At 39.1% G+C, this 18,194-nt stretch overlaps 2 protein-coding genes across 2 annotated transcripts; one reads left to right on the top strand and one right to left on the bottom strand.

The window, feature by feature from the left end:
* The first annotated feature begins 7,468 nt into the window (after positions 1 to 7,468).
* On the top strand, positions 7,469 to 9,040 carry LOC102711000 (uncharacterized protein At4g14100-like). The gene is made up of 2 exons (XM_015839057.2): positions 7,469 to 8,048; positions 8,640 to 9,040. The coding sequence occupies exons 1-2, from the start codon at positions 7,538 to 7,540 to the stop codon at positions 8,837 to 8,839; spliced, it is 711 nt and encodes a 236-aa protein (XP_015694543.2). The 5' UTR covers positions 7,469 to 7,537; the 3' UTR covers positions 8,840 to 9,040.
* A 668-nt stretch (positions 9,041 to 9,708) lies between these two features.
* On the bottom strand, positions 9,709 to 11,429 carry LOC102710714 (uncharacterized protein At4g14100-like). The gene is made up of 2 exons (XM_015839858.2): positions 10,828 to 11,429; positions 9,709 to 10,193 (listed from the first exon to the last, which is right to left on the bottom strand). The coding sequence occupies exons 1-2, from the start codon at positions 11,294 to 11,296 to the stop codon at positions 9,976 to 9,978; spliced, it is 687 nt and encodes a 228-aa protein (XP_015695344.1). The 5' UTR covers positions 11,297 to 11,429; the 3' UTR covers positions 9,709 to 9,975.
* Positions 11,430 to 18,194: the final 6,765 nt, after the last annotated feature.

The raw sequence follows: 18,194 nt of genomic DNA, 5'->3' as shown, positions 1-18,194 counted from the left end.
ACCAGTTACCTCGTTGTCATCGTCAGAATCTTCAAAACTTTTAGCCATGAGACAAACACCAGCAATGTTCATACTCTTGTCTTCTTCTTCATCATCTTCAAACTCAACGTCACTGTTTTCTTGAACAGCTGCAAAAGCTTCATCCAACGCCTTTTGATAATACTTCTTCATCATCATATTCTTGAGTTGTTTCTTATTCTGCTTGGCATCTTTGGATACATCTTGAGGTTTAGCTTCTTCCTGTTTACCTCTTCCAAGCTTGGGGCACTGAGAACGGATGTGATTGGGTTGACCACATCCAAAGCATCGAATTGGTCCTCCTCTTCTCCTGATCCTGATATTACTCACAGCTCGAGAAATTCTGTTAGCGGCCAAAACCAAGTCCTCCTCACTGATCTCTTCCAGTTGATCATCGGATAAGGCGGTAAAAGCAGCAAAGGCTGCCAAAGAAATAGACTTAGAAGAAGATCCAGATGAGGATATTAAAACAGTAGATTTTAAATCAGTATTTTTTGAAAGAATATTCATCTCATATGTTTTTAATTTAGTATAAAGAATATCCAAAGTTAAAGTTTTCATATCAACAGACTCTTGAATTGAAGTAACTTTAACATCCCAAACTTTCATATTAAGGCCATTCATAAAGTAACGAGCAATCTCAGATTGAGAATAGTTAACATCATAAGAAGCATCAACAGATCTAAGATCACTCAAGATTTTATTGAAACGAGCCAAATAGTCATCCAAGGATTCTCCAAGTTTCATCTCAAATTTTGTGTACTCCTTTTTGAAAACATCATTTCGCAACTCTTTGATATTTGAAGTTCCAGTATGAAAATCATTTAAAGCTTTCCAAATCTTATTAGCAGTTGCAAAATGCGAAACACGATCAAAATCGGAGCGAAAAATCCCATTCAGAATAATATTGCGCGCTTTGCAATTATTTTCAAATTCTAATTTTAGAGCCGGAGTATCAATGCGTTCAGGAATCTCATAAGGTTGATTAACTTTAAGTCCAATATCATAACCCTGAGATGTAATATAAGATTCCATCTTTTTCTTCCAATAGTCAAAATCAGATCCATTAAATATGTGAGGTTTGTTTGAAAACTTTTCAGCCATGACAAACAAATCTAAAAATCGGCGAAGATCAAATAGAAAACGAGGCTCTGATACCACTTGTAGGATCGAACAAGATCAAACAAACCTACCAGAGGGGGGTGGATGGTAGGAAAAATAAAACCCAAAAATCTTTCGCGGAATAAAGGATTACCTCTGTCGAAGAAATTGACGAAGGCTTGCTACCTTGATCACGTCGCTCCTGTGTCGCCGCTACCTTGATGACGCCGCTCATGTGCCGCCGAGCAGATCATCGAATCGCGCCACTCCTATGACGTCGATCGGATCGTCGGAATCCAAAAAATCACCAGTAGATGAAAGCCGAAAACGTAGATTAAATGATCTTGACTTTATTGCATCAACTGGTATTTACAAAGTGCACCAACAGCACTCCTATCAAAATCGTCGATCTAGAATCAACAACTAAATCTCACAAAAAGCACACCGAGGGCATACCCCTCGGTCTCTATTTATATCGAAAAGTCTATCACCAAATAGGAGTAGGACTCCTTATACTAATATGGCTCATCTCTTAGTTTTCCTAATCAAATCCAACATGCCAAAATCAGACACAGCCGCAAAAGTCTAAACATGCTACAGTAGTCCGACTGCTACAGTACCTCGCACGCTACAGTAATCCAGGTCCGCCACAGTAATCCGATCCGGTTGCTACAGTGCCGCGCGCTACAGTAATCCGGGTGCTACAGTACCGTGGCGCTACAGTATCCGACGCTGCTACAGTGTCCGAACCAGTAGCAATTCCTTTCCTTTTCTCATCCAGTTTTGATCCGATTTACTTCCCGATTTTTTCGGCGCTTACACACACAACATGTGAAGCCCGTTACGATTCCATCCCACACGGTGTTGCTCCACCATGTGCCAACTCGTATTCAATATCATCACCTGGCATCCTCGATCGTTCGGACCTCAGCTCCTCCCTGAGCCTAGTCACGATCCCACCGCCATTGGCAGATATTGACCTCAAGTCACCTGCACAACTAGAGACAAATCAACCGTTTCTGAGCACAGATATCGCAACTTGACTCACATTAGTTACACACACTCGCACCAACACCTTAATTGTTTCGAAACCAAATTCAATTTATAAACCAAATCGCAAGCCAATTGTTCATCAGAAAATATTAATCATGCTTATGATCTTACACGTAATTATATCTATTAATTAGAGTTAGTTTAGGATTTTTGTTTTATCTCTAAGAGAGTTAGAGTTCAATCGGGACTTATTTGTTTTCTTTTATCTATTAAGAAACAGTGGCGTATTCAATAGGGATTAGGGTTAGAGTCCAAATAGGACTTATTTGTTATTTTCTTTTATCTATTAGGAATCGCGTGTCATGTCCGATATGGACTCATATCTGCTCGTGGGTATAAATCTCTATGCTGGTGTTCATTGTAAATCATCTACTTCTCATAAATAGATCAACTACATTCGGTGCATCGCCACCCTCTTCATCGAGGTTCCAACATCAACGGAACTTGACACATGACAAGGGGCTGCATCGTCTCGATCTCCAGCGTAGAGGTAAGTCCTACGTTCCGCTGGCCAAGGTAATCGTATTGGCTAGATTAGAACTGTCTCGGCTCGACACGATCTTCTAATTTGGTTACGTGATTGGTAGTTATCGTATCAGTTTCAGCTTGAGTTACTCCTGTATTTTGGGTTGATCTGGTCGACCACTTTGAATAATTTATGTCGATTTGATATGTACTATTTGACATCTTCAATCTCACACTGTCTCGGTTCGGTCCGATCTATTAAATTGCATCTATCAAATAGTTTATATCATGTTGACGTATCTTGCTCATAGTTTTATCAGAGTGCCAGCCGATAAGTTATCCATCATTGGAGCATTGGCTTGAAAGCGATCTAGATCTGTTTAGTATCTCGCTTGACGTTGCTAGGCGTAATCTTGAACTGTCTCGGTTTGGTTCGATCTTTTATGATTATTCCTAGTAAGCTAAGTTAGATATTATATAGATCTTGATTGATCGTTAGTCGTTTGTAGCCGATAATCTTTGTCGATCTATATGCTCATCATATTTATATCAATAGAGTAGCCGATTGTCTTACATCATTATGTTTCCACCAATCGACTTGATTTATTTAGATCGGTAGCTATTTATGTTGGAGAATTACATGCAAGTGGTTTTTAGCCGATCGTAGCAAGGGATTCACTGTTTATTTAACTATTCGATTTTATATGTATCAGATTTTCAGCTGATCCAAGTTTTCAACGATCAATCGATCAACCTATCGGCTAAACACTGCTACCTCAGCATCTAATCAGCTGAATTTTTGTTATCTTTCGGCTCGATTGCCGATTAGCTTGTTTTATTTTTCATTTTGTCAGTCGTTAGATCAAACTGACTGGCACGCTCGCGCAATCTAAGAATTTAGGTCCTGTAATAGAGCGAATGACTCACAGGTCTTCGTGTATGACACGTCATCGGATCAATTTTTGATTTTTATAAATTAACTTTTATCTAGAAAATATTTGAAAAAATATGTCATTTAGCAGATTGGGTTTAGAAAATGTGTTATCGAAAAACGAGAGAGCTGCTCAGTCGGGTTGCTAGCGCAAATGCAGCTTTAGCTTTCAACAGCCATGCTCTAAATAGCGAACTTGCCACTATCCATAAGTTTTAATTTTGATGTATTTATAATATAAACAACTCCAACGTGTTTCTCGTGGTCCTTAAAATTTAGTCAAAAATCAATCGCATCCTGTATGAAGTAGTTACTATGTTAAGTGCTGCCAATCGGCTTGCTGATCTTAATTACCTATATATCTCAAGGTGGTAGGTGGTATAATTAATGGTGTCGATATGGATGTTCGTCAATCCCTTGTGATTTGGAAAAGCCTAGATTTTCGATATGATTGATGTTGATTAGTTGGACATGATCTTGGACTGCAACAATTAATATTTGTAAAGAGATATATATTGTTTGAGAGAATTGTTTTCTGCAATCAAATTATTGGCCTTATATATAGTTGGGCCAACCTAGCCTGAATTCAGGCAGTTTGCATTACCCAGCTTGAAAAACAGGCTGAAATGGGACATGACACAAGCAGAAAGCAAGGGGGAAACCTCCTGCTGCCTAAACACTGAAAAAAAAAAGACACCGGGAACACTGGGTTGCCCGGCAAGACCTACTACTAGAGGGCCGCGTTCGTTCCGGTGGACGGTAAGTTAACTTACCTGATAGTTAAAACTAACTAATAAATTAGTATATAATTAATTAAGTATTAATTATTAAAAAAATATAAAATAGATTAATATGATTTTTTAAAACAACTTTTCTATAGAAAATTTTTGTAAAATATACACGATTTAGCAGTTTGAAAGTGTGTGCGTGGAAAACGAGAGGGATAAAGAGGCCGCGTTAGTCTCAGCCGGTAAGTTAAGTATCTCCTCGTTTTCCATAAGTACGTTTCTCGTACTGATAAGCGATGTATTTTTTATAAAACATTTCTATATAAAAGTTGCTTTAAAAAATCATATTAATCTATTTTATATTTTTAATAATTAATAATTAATTAATCATGTAATATGTTTTTTTTATATCGGATAAGTTAACTTATCACCTTCCTTACCGAACGCCGCCTGGAACCCAGTCCTAGTTAAAACCAGACGCAACAAGGAGAGTATCATGCGCGCGGTTTTAGTTGATGCACTTTCGTAGAGCATGCACAGTGTCACGATAGAGCCAACTTGCTACGTCAGCATGAATTATGACCCTGCAAAGACGCAAGCGTCCTACAAAATGCACGGATGTCCTTGTTGGATAGAGCCTCGACGTGGGTCTAGAAAATAGGAGGGAGGAGACAAAGCCGCCAGAGATGGAGTGGGTCATGGGCATACAGAATGTTGATCCGTCAGAGAAAATCTTATCTGTTGCTCGTGTTACTACTTTGTGTTTTTTCGTTTTCGTTGCGTAATTTTGCAAGTGTAATAGCTTAATTTCTGCATGGATCGTCTAGTTTGGTTCAAATAATTACCTTGCAGACATGAATTAATATATAAAATTGAGCAGTCAAAGTTTTTGTGTTGATTATGGGATGCTTCGCATACGCTTTCATGCTCTCGGTCGAGCTAGATGTTGGTATGTGCATATGTTTTGACTTCCTAGCTAGAATTAAGTCTTGGCACCACAAGATTTTTAATTAGGCTGGCAATTAGAGTATAAGGCTGGGCTTTAGCTCGATCGTATCCACGCACACGTTTTCCGGAAATACATACATATATATATATATATAATATATATATATATATATATATATATGCTTTTTAAGAAATATATTGATTTATTTTTTAGCTAGTCCTACTCCGTTCCAAAAAAAAAGATTTATGAGTTTTGTGTATGAAACGTTTGATCATCCGTCTTATTTGAAAAATTTATTAAAAAATTAGTTACATGCAAAGTACTATTCATGTTTTATCATGTAATAATAATAACAATATTAATCATAAAAAATTTTCAAATAAGACGAAGAGTCAAAAATTCTATTCAGAAACTCAGAAATTCATTTATTTAGTGACAGAGGTCGTACATAATTAATCAATGAGTCGCTTAGTTTTTGCGTGGTTCACGACACTTCTACATTTGAGCACAGCATAAGACTAGCTACGGACTAGATGGCTACTCCCTTCACGTCTATAATACAGAAATATATCCTACATGTTTCTCTCATATAAATGATATACTGAGTTTATACTTTTTATTAGATGAGAGCATAAATATCTATATGTATGTTTGTGTGGATGGATTAATTTATCTTTGGTCAAGGCTTAATTATTTTTACAACCATATATATGTTTTCGTAAACTAAAATCTTTAATTAATTGGGAGACGAGGAATTAAGTCACACCAAGTCTTTCTAAACTTGCCTAAATTTATTCATGGATATAGGATGTATATAATTTATATATATGTCTAGATTTATTAGCATGCATCTAAATCTAGACAAATACTAAACAAACTTATATTATGAAATGGAGGGAGTAGTACATATCAGGTTGAGTTTTTACTTCAGTTAATTACATGCATGCATCAAGACCATTTTGGTCGCCTGGTTGGTCGATCGATCGGTCGCATGCATGACCATATATGCAACCGTTCAATCACATGATTTGAACGGGAGCTTCCGATTGGAAAAAATGCGGTGAGTTTGTGTCATTTGTGTGGAACAATGATGCAAGATAGATTTGGATTTACGTGTATATGCCCGTGGTTTGACATCTCGTAAGCGCGTGTCCATGACCAGATTATACGTGCATGAATGTAAAATAGATCATTTAATACCTAGGCCGGCTGCGTTCTTTTCCACTCCACAGGTTATCTCCGGATTATTCCTCGGGGAATACGTGCACGCTTCAAGAATGGCTAACAGTTGTATTTTATAGAAGTTTATTGCCTCACATTTGTAAAATAGATTTAATTTTAATCTTCTAGCGTTTATACCATTAAATAGTTATAAAAAATCAAATAATCTTTCATATGAAAAAAAAACATAGGTGTAGTAGTATATAGCACATGAATTTTGCTAGGTTCCATCAGTTAATGAATTGTATTGTTTTGACTGGTTTTTAGAGGAAAGATAATGTTGGTCTTTACTCTTTTGACTCCAATCCAAACTATGTTATCACCCAATTAAGTTAAGGAATTTAGTTGGAATATATCTGTAACTTTTCTAGACAACACTTTAAATAGTAGATTAATTATAGGAGAATATATATGATCAAGAGACAAATGACCATTGTCGTTCCAACAAATGCATCATTTGACCAATCATCTGAATCCCTTGAGACGTATGATACACGTGAAAAACTTACTATCTTCAGGGTCATCTTGAGTTCAGATAGTCAGCTAGTCAAAAAGCATGACTATCTGAAAAACTTACTAGCTGCCACAAGATCCCCTTGAATTTTCGTAACTAATTAGTCTATTCTCCAAGAACTTCCGAATTTTACTAGAGATATTTAATTGTTAGGGCATTCTTGACATACTATGTAAACTTCAATATATCAGGATATGATATGTACACAACATTTTATTTATCACGGGTCAGAATCCCTATTAATTACGGTATTATCCGTTATAAAAATGACATATCTATAACACATAACACATGTCATAATTATACTTAGCGTCATCTGTTCATATATGCGCAATTGAGGATTCGAACCCAGGACCATCTCTATTCAAAAGTATAGCCCACAAATACCCAAGCCCAGTAGAAATTTCGGAGCTGCGGCCCGCAAATGTACGGGCCTTTCACTGACCGGTGGGGCCCACGCCACAGAGCAACCTTCTCCCCCCTCCCCGCCTCACGTGTCGGTTGGCGAGCAGACAGCCCGAGAGCGGTTCGGATAAGCCGCCGGGGAATCGCCGGCGATGCCGCCGCCGCCGCTGCTTCTCCCGCTCCTCGCCGCCCTCGCGCTCGCGGCTGGGCCTCCGTCCGATGCCGCGGAGGCGTCGCTCGGAGGCGTTGACCCTCCCGCGCCGTCCCCCTCCCCGACGCCGTGGCCGGAGCAGTTCCACGCGGTGCTCTTCACCAACATGACCGGGAGCGGCGGCGGCGGCGGGCTGCTGCAGATGACCGACCTCTACTACGACTGGCCCGGGGGCCGCAACCTCAACCTCGTCACCCGTCAGCTCTCCGGCGACCCGATCTACGACGTCGAGTGGACCAACGGCACCTCCTACTACTTCAACTCCACCTCCTGCCGCACCATGCTGTTCCCCGTCGGAATCCTGCCGCCCGACTGGCTCGCCGCCGGCGCCGTCTACCTCGGCCGCGACACCGTCGACGGCTTCAACTGCCACGTCTGGACCAAGGTCGGCTTCATCTGGTACTACGAGGACGTCCTCACCCACCGCCCCGTCCGCTGGAACTTCTACACTGGTAGATGCACTGAATCCCTCTAGATTTCGCTCAGTTCCTTGATTGATTCCACCACTGTAGAATGTCATCATCGGTTAGTTCGTATTCTGTAGTTTTGTGGTGTGGCAAAGTGATGTTTGATAGTTGCTCTGCAGTCTGCAGATTATCATTTCAGTTAGCTTCTTGAATCATCTCTGATCAACTCATCAGCACTGTGATAATTATGTGCGATACTTTTTTAGAAAGCAATGGAATGTTTGATAATTCTATACAACATTGTTAATTATTCTCTCTGGCTCGCTATTTTCTTCTTGTGCCACCAGAAAAATCTGATGATTGATGCGGTCTTGCTCCACAATTTGTAGTGACACAATCTGTAAACCCGGTTTAATTACTTGAATCATTTCTGCGGTATTGTTATTTTCTTGTGAGATATTCTTGTGCAGTGATACACACTGATTTCTGTGGCTGATTTAGTTTGTTGATTCTTTAGATAATTTAGTTTGTTGATGTGACACTGATTTGTCTGCTGAAATGCAGCCTAAATTTCCTCATTGGTTCAGTTTCACCACTCATACAGAAGTGCAATGATTTTGGTGTTCTGTTTCCCAGGGATGCAGCAGCATGTGATGAGCTTTGAGGTGGGTGGAGTTCTGGAGGACTCCAAGTGGCAGGCGCCAGGTCGCTGCTTCAATGATCAAGAGGCTGCCACAAACTCCAACATCGCCACCAAGATAGTCAGTGAGGTTGATGTGATGACCAGCCTGCTCAGGTTCGTTGGGGCTCAGCAAGCAACCGCAGGTGCAGTATGACTATGAGTCTGTGATCAAGACTTATTACTGATGAGTGATGAGAGTGGACTGCTCCAGTCGGTTTCTTGGATCATGCTGTAATCTCTAAACAAGCGATTCTGCATATTGCAATATCTGCAATACGTAAGTGGTAAGCATACCATAGTACAGTAACAACAATAAGGACTACACAGAGTAATATACTGATCTGTATGTACATAATCACTTGAAGATTTTGAAGCGCAGTGTTGTGCATCCACAGAGCTTGAACTACGACTGAATTCATGGCCTGTGAGTTCTGAATCGTGAAAGCATTGGTGCCTTCTTGGGTTGAAAGGACATCATGATGAATTACTAAGTTCCTTAGTTGATCAGTTAATTTCAGGACGAGAATCTGCTTCAATATAACAAATGCTGTTAGGACAACTTCTGCATAGATCAATTGTTTCTGAATTTGTCTTGTAATCAAGCCTGACCCTCTCTGTCATATTATCACATAAGAACATCTCATATTGCTCATTCCCATGAATGGATGCAGTCTATGAAAAACAAAGTTAACTCTGGATTCATGGTTGATTTGCAATCCCCAAGCAATCTGGAATTCCTTCACCAATTAGCCACATTTTGTTGAATTGATTTGACGAGTAAATGGACCAAAAGATGTCCTTTCTGAGGTAATTCTTCAAACCTTTTTTTAAGTCATTGCAGTCCCTTTTTGCTATATAATCTTATTCCCTACGTTCCATATTATAAGTTATTTTAGGGTTGTTCTAAGTCAAACTCGTTAAAAATTTGACCAATTTATCAGAAATTAACTGATCAACTAAGGAACTTAGTAATTCTAAAGCCAAAACACACATATTACAAAAACATATTCCGTGGTGGATTAATTGAAACTAATTTGTTGTAGTAGTCTTGTAGATATTGCTATATTTTTCCATAAACTTGATCAAACTCAAAGAAGTTTGATTTAGGACAAATCTAAAATAGTTTATAATATGGCGCGGGTCAAACTCAAAGAAGTTTAAGAATCACCGCATAGCCATCTTATTGCCGAAATCCAGAACCGTATGTTTACAAATCACAGCAGGATCCAAGAAGAAAAAAGAGTGGAGCAGGCCACCGATGGTGACATTCTCGTCAAGGATCTGTAATGTTCATTCTGCAGCTACGGCTTGTGCTGGAGCTCCTACAAACCTGAGGAAGCTGCTCATTACATCAAACTTGGCATCCTCACCTTGTAACCTGCCGGTGGCGGTAGCGGCACCAGCGATTCCGACGGTCTCCTGATCACTGAAGCAGCGGGCCGGCGCCTGCCACTTGGAGTCCTTAAGAACTCCACCCACCTCAAAGCTCATCACATGCTGCTGCATCCCTGGGGAACGGATCAAAGCACACAAATCATGCCACTGCTGCACCAAGGTACTGAACCACTGATGAGAATTATACTGCATTTCTTCATAAACAAAACACAGGGCAGCATCAGGACACTAATCACTGAAGAAATCCGAGTGCCGCCACAGTGCTTCACCAAAACTCAAGGAATTCCATTGCTGCCAATTGCTAAGCAAGACCATATCAATCACCCAATTGGCTGCTTCCAAGAAACTGTGAACAATCGCAATGTACTAGCACAGTTAAATGTGAAGATGCTTCATTAGAAGTTGACTGGATTTGTATACTATAAGGGTTTTTTTTTACCGTCATTGAAAAGCATCTTAACATAATAAAAATTTTAATGCAAAATTCTGATATCTCAAAGTATATTATACATACCTCGACTAAGGTAATAAAAATATTTTTATGTGTACCTCGACTAAGGTACTAAATTTTTATGTGGTATCTTGATGAGGTATTTTTTTAAGATGTTAAAAAATCTCATATTATAATCACAATGCAATAACTATAATCGCAATGCCACACCAAGAAGCTCGAGAGAGGATTAAGCACTGAGAATATTTGCAATAATGGGGAAATCAAGAACAGAAAGGAAATGGGGCTAATTTTACCATTGAAGAAGTTCCAGCGGACAGGGCGGTGGGTGACGACATCCTCATAGTACCAGACGAAATCGACCTTGGTCCAGACGTGGCAGTCGAAGCCGCCGACGGCGTGGCGGCCGAGGTAGACGGCGCCGTCGACGAGCCAGTCGGGCGGCAGGAGGCCGACGGGGAACAGCTTGGTGCGGCAGGAGGCGGAGTCGAAGAAGAAGGAGGTGCCGTTGGTCCACTCGACGTCGTAGGTGGGGTCGCCGGAGAGCTGGCCGCGGATGAGGTTGAGGTTGCGGCCGCCGGGCCAGTCGTAGTAGAGGTCGATCAGCTGCAGCCGGCCGCCGCTCTCCGTCAGGTTGGTGAGGACTACCGCGTGGAACTGGTCCGGCCACGGCGTCGGGATCGGGGTCGGGGCAGCAGCGCCGCCGGCGAGTGGTGATGCCACGGCGGCAGCGGCGAGGAGCGGGAGCAGGAGGAGCAGCGGCATCGGCGGCGAGTCCAGTGGCTTATCCGGGCGGGCTTATCTCTGGGACCGTTTGATCCCCGACCCCGACCGACCACCAGCCACAGCCCACAGCGCAACAACTCAGAGCTGAGACCAGAGAGAGAGAGAGAGAGTGAGGGATAGTTGCTACTGGGGCCAACAAATAGGCTGGTTTTTTAGTCAAGTAGGGAGGATTATCTGGTTCTTTATAACTATTAATAGTAGTTTAAATAATAAAATTAGCTACTATGAAGCTAAAAATATATTTGACAAACGTAATAAACAAATGTATAGAAACATTTTTAAAAAGTGTATTGTTTATAGTAATTTGAAAAGCATACACGTAAAATCAAGAAAAAAACATAGCCATAAAGGCTAGGTAGTACTACTTTTTATAGATAATGTTATTAACATTTTGTCACATATTTGATTTGTGTTAGTTATACATGTGTAAAAAAATCATGTTTAAAGTATTTTTAAAGATAAATTAAACCATAATATAAATAAATAAATAAATAATATTCAAAGATAAACGTTCAAAGATATATCTAGAATTTAACACCATCATATTTACAAACTAGAGGAGTAGAGTTGGTGCAATTGAGATCCTCTGTAGTATTTGCGTGTGCAGTATTACTCACTGACAAGTGAGCCTACACATGCAATACTGAAGAGGATCCAGATCCTGGTGCAATTGAGATCCTCTGAGTTGGTGCTGGTTGTAAGAGGAGTAGCTCGTTGGCTGCCATCCTCCATGGGAAAGAGGGGATATGTGAGGAATTCCACGGTGTCATGACTTTGGAGTATTTGTAATCTTTCAATCATGATGGATAAGTGAGAGCAATCCCTACACTAAATTAACTACATGAAAGAACAAACGGTGATTTGGTACTATGTAAAATATTGTTTAGCAATACAAACTTATTGGTAGACACTGTAGTTCTACGCATATTCACTTTGTACATATGCTTTTAGCCTCCAAAGGAAGAGGATCCATATTCACGTGGGAGGAGTCATGGACTACGAGTCTATGACGTACACTACCTTAATAGGGGATGACTTTACATAGGGGCAGAACCAGACATGGGGCGGCTTGGGCTTAAGCCTCATGCCTGGTTAAAAATTACATTAGGAATGTACTAAATTTTAGCTAAACAATTTATACTCTATCATTTAAGATTTAGGTTTAGGAAACTTTTGATTCCGTCCCTGCCTTTACATATACTCGTTTATCAAAATTAGCACATATAAGATTTTTCTGCTATCCTAATTCCTCATGTGGATCTAAAATTAAAAACCAAAACCTATAATATATTAAAAACTGTTGCTAATATAAATATTGTTTTTAGTAAATTGTACTTATATATGGGACAAAAGTGGTGATACCTTTTTGAAATGGCACTTTTAAATCTCTCCTTATCTGTTACCACCACTGTCGTACCCTCAACAGCCCCTTCTCTCTGTTTCTCTGTTGTTATCGTCATGCCTCCTTCTCATCCCTAGTGTCGCCACCACCTCTGTTCTCGGCTATCTCCTCCGCCTCTTTGTGAGAGGTTGTCATGCAAGTGTGAGAATACAGATCTGTCCACTTATAGCTCGACAGTGATATAATTGGTAGGCGGTGGCTATCTAGACATTGAGGACCGGCAAATCCAGCCGCCTTGGAGCTCAATGGCCATTAGATCTAGCAGCCACGAACTCGGGAGTGACCAGATTTAGACGATGCGGTCAGTTTATCAGGGCATCCCCTTTACTAGCATCAACGATAACCCCTTCACCAATGCTGACAACGGTTCCCTCTCCCATCTCATACATTTTTGTTTCCATATATATGTTAATTTTATTCTTGAATATTGGCTGTGATTGTGTACTTCAATGCTCATCAATTCAATACGAGTTGATGCATGGAGTAAACTTTTTTTATTCCATTCATAGAACCTCAAAGGTGCAGCCTAAATCGAACAAACAACTCCTCACATTACTGCTGATTTTAAGGTGTTGGGCTATGAATTCGGTATCAAAATAAGTTAAATGATGCCATCTATTAAATAAAAAAGATAGTTAATTACTATGTAAGTATACTAATTATAGGGTGATCAGCCTGTATAGTCAAATTATATTGACTTTGACGACGTGTCTGACTATTAATTGGTCAGTTAATTTCGATCGATGGACTAAGATTTTGATTATCTGATGTGTCCGATGACGAATAACTGCGTGCATGCAGTAAGCAGTGGGAGTTTGGTTTGTACCCATGGAGCGAGAACGACCAATGCAGCGATCTCCACAGGTATACACTGCAGGCAAGGAACTGATTAATTAGCTAGCAAGTGGAGTGGTTTTTTGTTGCCTCAATTGTGTTTTATTCGTTGTTAATTGATTGGGGCAATTACAAGGGACACAGATATAATGATTTATTTATATTGTTTTTCCTCGTGCATAACCAACAATGGTCAACATCGACCTTATCGGGAGATGATAGATCTCCGAGATGGACACAGCCTTACTATGGCCACGTTTTGTGATTAAGTTATCCGGCTTGAAAAATATAAGTAATAGATTGGTATATCATTAATTAATTACTAGTTATAAAAAATTAAAAAATAGATTAATATGATTTTCAAAGCAACTTTTCTGTAGAAAATTTTTAAAAAAATACACTGTTTAGCAGTTCGGGAAGCGTGCGCGTGAAAAATAAAAGGATATGGCTTATTAAGCTGGAGCAATGAACGAGGCCTATGACCATGAACTACAGAAGGTGCAGTACTGCAGAAGATCCTATTTAAAACTGGTAAGGGACACTTAGATTTTTTATGTTCAGGACATGTAAATTCATTTTTGTTGGAAACTAACACCTGTAATGAACTCCAATTCACCTTGCATGTAGTTGATATTGGAATTAAATTGGGTGGACCATGGATCCAAATCATCACTTGTGCACCCCATGGTGGATTGTTGACACGTATACATGTTACCAAATCCTACGTCCAGCAAAATCTGCAACACCTTGTTCCATGGAATTTTGACAATTTAGTCATTTTTGAAAACTTGTTTTACGAATAGACCTGTCGAAAAACTTGTTTCAAAAGTGGACCTTTTCACGACACTAATGATACTAGCGCCGAGGTTGAATAGGAGGTCTCCAATGACGTTGGCACCACCGTGCTGCCATGTGAGTTGCGGTCAGTGCGGATGCTAATGTTCGCATCGTCCTCAGGGGGCGAGGAGGGACTTAGGCATGCCAGTCCCCTCTTTTTCATTATGTTCGTTCTTCTCTTCTCGCCCTCTCTCCTCCCTCACCTCTCTCCTCAAATCCTCGTGTTCTCTGTCGAATTTTTTGGTAGAATTGAAGAGGAAGGTAAACTCCACAATTCCCTTTTTGTTTTGTTCGATTTCATTGGTTAAATTTTTAGATCGAAGCAAAACGCTAAAATGAGCCAACGAAATTAAAAAAAACAAAGGAGGAACGGTAGAGTTTACCTTTCTCTTTAATTTCACCCCCAAAAAAATCCTATGAAAGAACACATATAAATGGAGAGGATTTGAGGTAAAAGTGAGAGAGGAGAGGGAGGACGAGAGCATAAACATGATAAACTGAGAGGAGAATAGAGCAAGAGGGGTCGGGGGGCCTAAGTCCCCTAGAGGATTGCGCCAATCAGGGTTATCGAAACCGCGGTTACCGTGGTGGTAACCGCGTCCTTTGCGGAGCCACGGTTTCGGTAAGCCGCGGTAATCAAGTTTAAATTTGAGAAGAATTTAAAAAAATTGAGGAAAATTTAATAAAAAATATATGTTGTATATGTTGATATATAGTGTAATTTTGTCAAAGAAATTTATAAAAAAAATGTATTTCCGGCGTAAATAAAAATCATAAACAAGAATTTTGGGAAACAAAATTAAAAAATAGCCTATTGCAAATAATATTTCATAGGAAGATGGTTAAGAATATTTTGTTGTTAAGTCATTATTAATTTACACTAGAAACTAGGGTACATAATGTTGAAATACAAATATACAACGATGAATATATGGAAAATGTGTATGGAGAAAAAATATACATGCACGTTAGTAACAATTGGTAGTAGGTATAGTTGTGACGCAGTAATCAAAATGAAGTTGTTACTTATTATTGGTGTGAATTATTTAGTGAAGGGTGATATGAGTCATATGATGATGTATGTTTATATGGTGCAATATAAGAATTTAGAAAATGTCATATCAAAATTTTCTTGTTTTTTCTAAAACATGTTCTATTTTTCTATTTTTTTCTATGTCACAACTCACAAATATAGTCACAAAATATTTTCCTATTTTTCATGTATTTTTCAAGATTATTTAATGTTTTTTTACATTTGACATCACATCCGCAGTTTCCTCGCGGTAACCGCAGTTTCGGCTGCAAAAACCGCGCGGGAAACCACGGTTTCTGCCGTTCTCATACGCTATTTCAGCACGTACTTACCGCCGCGCGGTAACCGCGTTTACCTCGCGGTTTTGAATTTAAATTTTTTGTTTTCAAATTCGTTGTGGTTTTTGTGGTTACCTTTCGGGGTCCGTGGGAGCACGGTACCACGGTTTTCGCGCGAAAACGATAAGGGGAACCTGGCGCCAATGATGATGGCATCGTTTCTGCCACGTCAGATGACGACGCCGTCCTTTAGCCATGTCATAACCGTATTGACCGTTTCTACTCACACAGCAGTAAGATGGTGCTAACATTATTGGCGCTCTCCTGTTCAACCTCAATGCCCGTACCATTGGCATTGTAAAAAGATCTAATCCTGGAATAAGTTATTCCACGAGTCTATTTATAAAATAAGTTATTTAAAAGAACTAAATTTTAAAAATTTTAGCCTAGTTCATGCATGTTGTTCTCGCCTCCTAAATTTCTCACTAAATTTAGTTTCCACGCATGCTGCCCGGTGTCTGTATGATATTCTGTTATGCCACGTGTCGTTTATCTACCATAGGGTGCACAGGTGATGATCTAGACTCAGGATCCACTCAATTTATATTCTGTTGATATCACTACGAATTTGCGATGCATGATTATTTTTCATTTTAGTTTTTGTACTGATTTTATTACTCTTTATTTTTTCCCTTGTCATACCTGCCACAATTCTGTCTTTGTATGTTTGGAGCATCGTGTAAATGTTGGAAGCCTCGTGCATGTATGGGTTATCTCTCGACATATAGACATTACACACCGTATGCAACACCATGATCTGGGTGACAAGTACGCAAACATTTTTTTTATTGAACCAGTGGCAAAAATTAATGTAGTTAAACAAACAAACAATGGTAACAGATTGGCAAAAACAAAAACCCGGCGTGTGCCATTTATGCAAATCGCCCTCATTTTATAAATTGCAATAGTGATTGTTTATTCCTGGTGCAGTTATTCAACCGTCTTTTTTCTCTGTGTTATGTTTGGAATCTGGATCCTCTCTAGACTATATCTCCTGACATGTTTTCTCTCTCTACTCTCTCTCTCCATTTGGTCTAACTGATCGGTTAGATCTCGGTTCCATTCTTGAGCTAAATTTTGGTCACAATAACTCAGTGGCCATCAGTTTTTTGAGAGAAAAAAAAAAGACCGAGCAAATTAGCTCTTGGTCATGACCAAAATCATCACAATTACAGAGAAGAGAAAAATCCCACAAAGTTATGTACAGTTCCAGACACAGAGAGAAAGAGAGAGAAGTCACATAATTTACTAAATTTTGGAGGTGTAAATTTAGCGTCACCATCACTTTTTTTTTAAAAAAAATTAAGAGTAAGATACTAGCAGTAGTGCCTTGTACCAAGGTAATTAGTAGCTGGATAGTATCAAATTTTAGAATTACAATATTTTTATATAATATATATATATTATGTTGTATAAATTAAAGCATATAATATTAGTTTTGGTAAATTTAATTTATTTTTTGTGAACTTGAGCACATTTATTCACATTATTTTCAATTCACCTTATTTTAACTCATATTTTCATAGGATCGTATAAACATTATCGTGTGAAAGTGAATAGTAAGATGGGGATATTACAAAAATTAAGATGCATGGTATCTAAGATACAGATCGGGGTACTAGCATGTGCCGAAGGCCCCGTTTCTGATTTCCAATGAAGGGTTGTGCTGGTTTTTTTTTCCCTCATGATATATTATTGTTCTTGCAGTGACTTCATAAACACGAGTGAGAGATAAATCTGTGCCAGTTCTGGATGGACATGATGCGCAAATGCCTCCGTTGCGCCAATTATGAAGATGCAAACATCTGAGCAAATAAGGATTATCTTCATACTTTACATTACAAAGTATGTGTTCATAATCTTGTCCTTGCTAGTTATCCCTCTTTTTTTTTCATAATTTTGTCCTTGCTAGATATCCCTCCTTTTGTGTAAGTTACTCCCACCGTTTTATTTTATGTCACTTGGCATTTTGCTAATTCAAACTTCTATAAGTTTGGTCAAGTTTATAAAAACATACAAAATATTTTTGACAATATATCAATGTATTGCCTACTTAGGCCCCGTTCGTTCCCCACTACTACTAACCCAAATTCTCTCGTTTTTCACGCGTATGCTTTCTAAACTGTTAAATGGTGTGCTTTTACGAAAATTTTCTATACAAAAATTGTTTTAAAAATTTATATAATCTATTTTATTTTTTTATAACTAATAATTAGTTAATCATGGACTAATTATTACTATATTTCCGTGTCGGGTAAACAACCCTTAGCCGAACACGGCCTTACTATGCTAGGTACTACTTTGCTGAAGGTTTAGGGAGCGTTTCAGTAGCCACATATTGTATGAGTGGTTTCATCACCAAACGCAGACGCTTACACATCAATAGATCGATAATCCAATTTAGCAAGCGACTGAAATGATGCATGCAAGGAA

Source organism: Oryza brachyantha, chromosome 7, assembly GCF_000231095.2.
Source record: "Oryza brachyantha chromosome 7, ObraRS2, whole genome shotgun sequence".
NCBI lineage: Eukaryota > Viridiplantae > Streptophyta > Magnoliopsida > Poales > Poaceae > Oryza > Oryza brachyantha.
The sequence above is the reverse complement of the archived record's forward strand: the minus strand, read 5'-3'. Positions and strand labels throughout refer to the sequence as shown.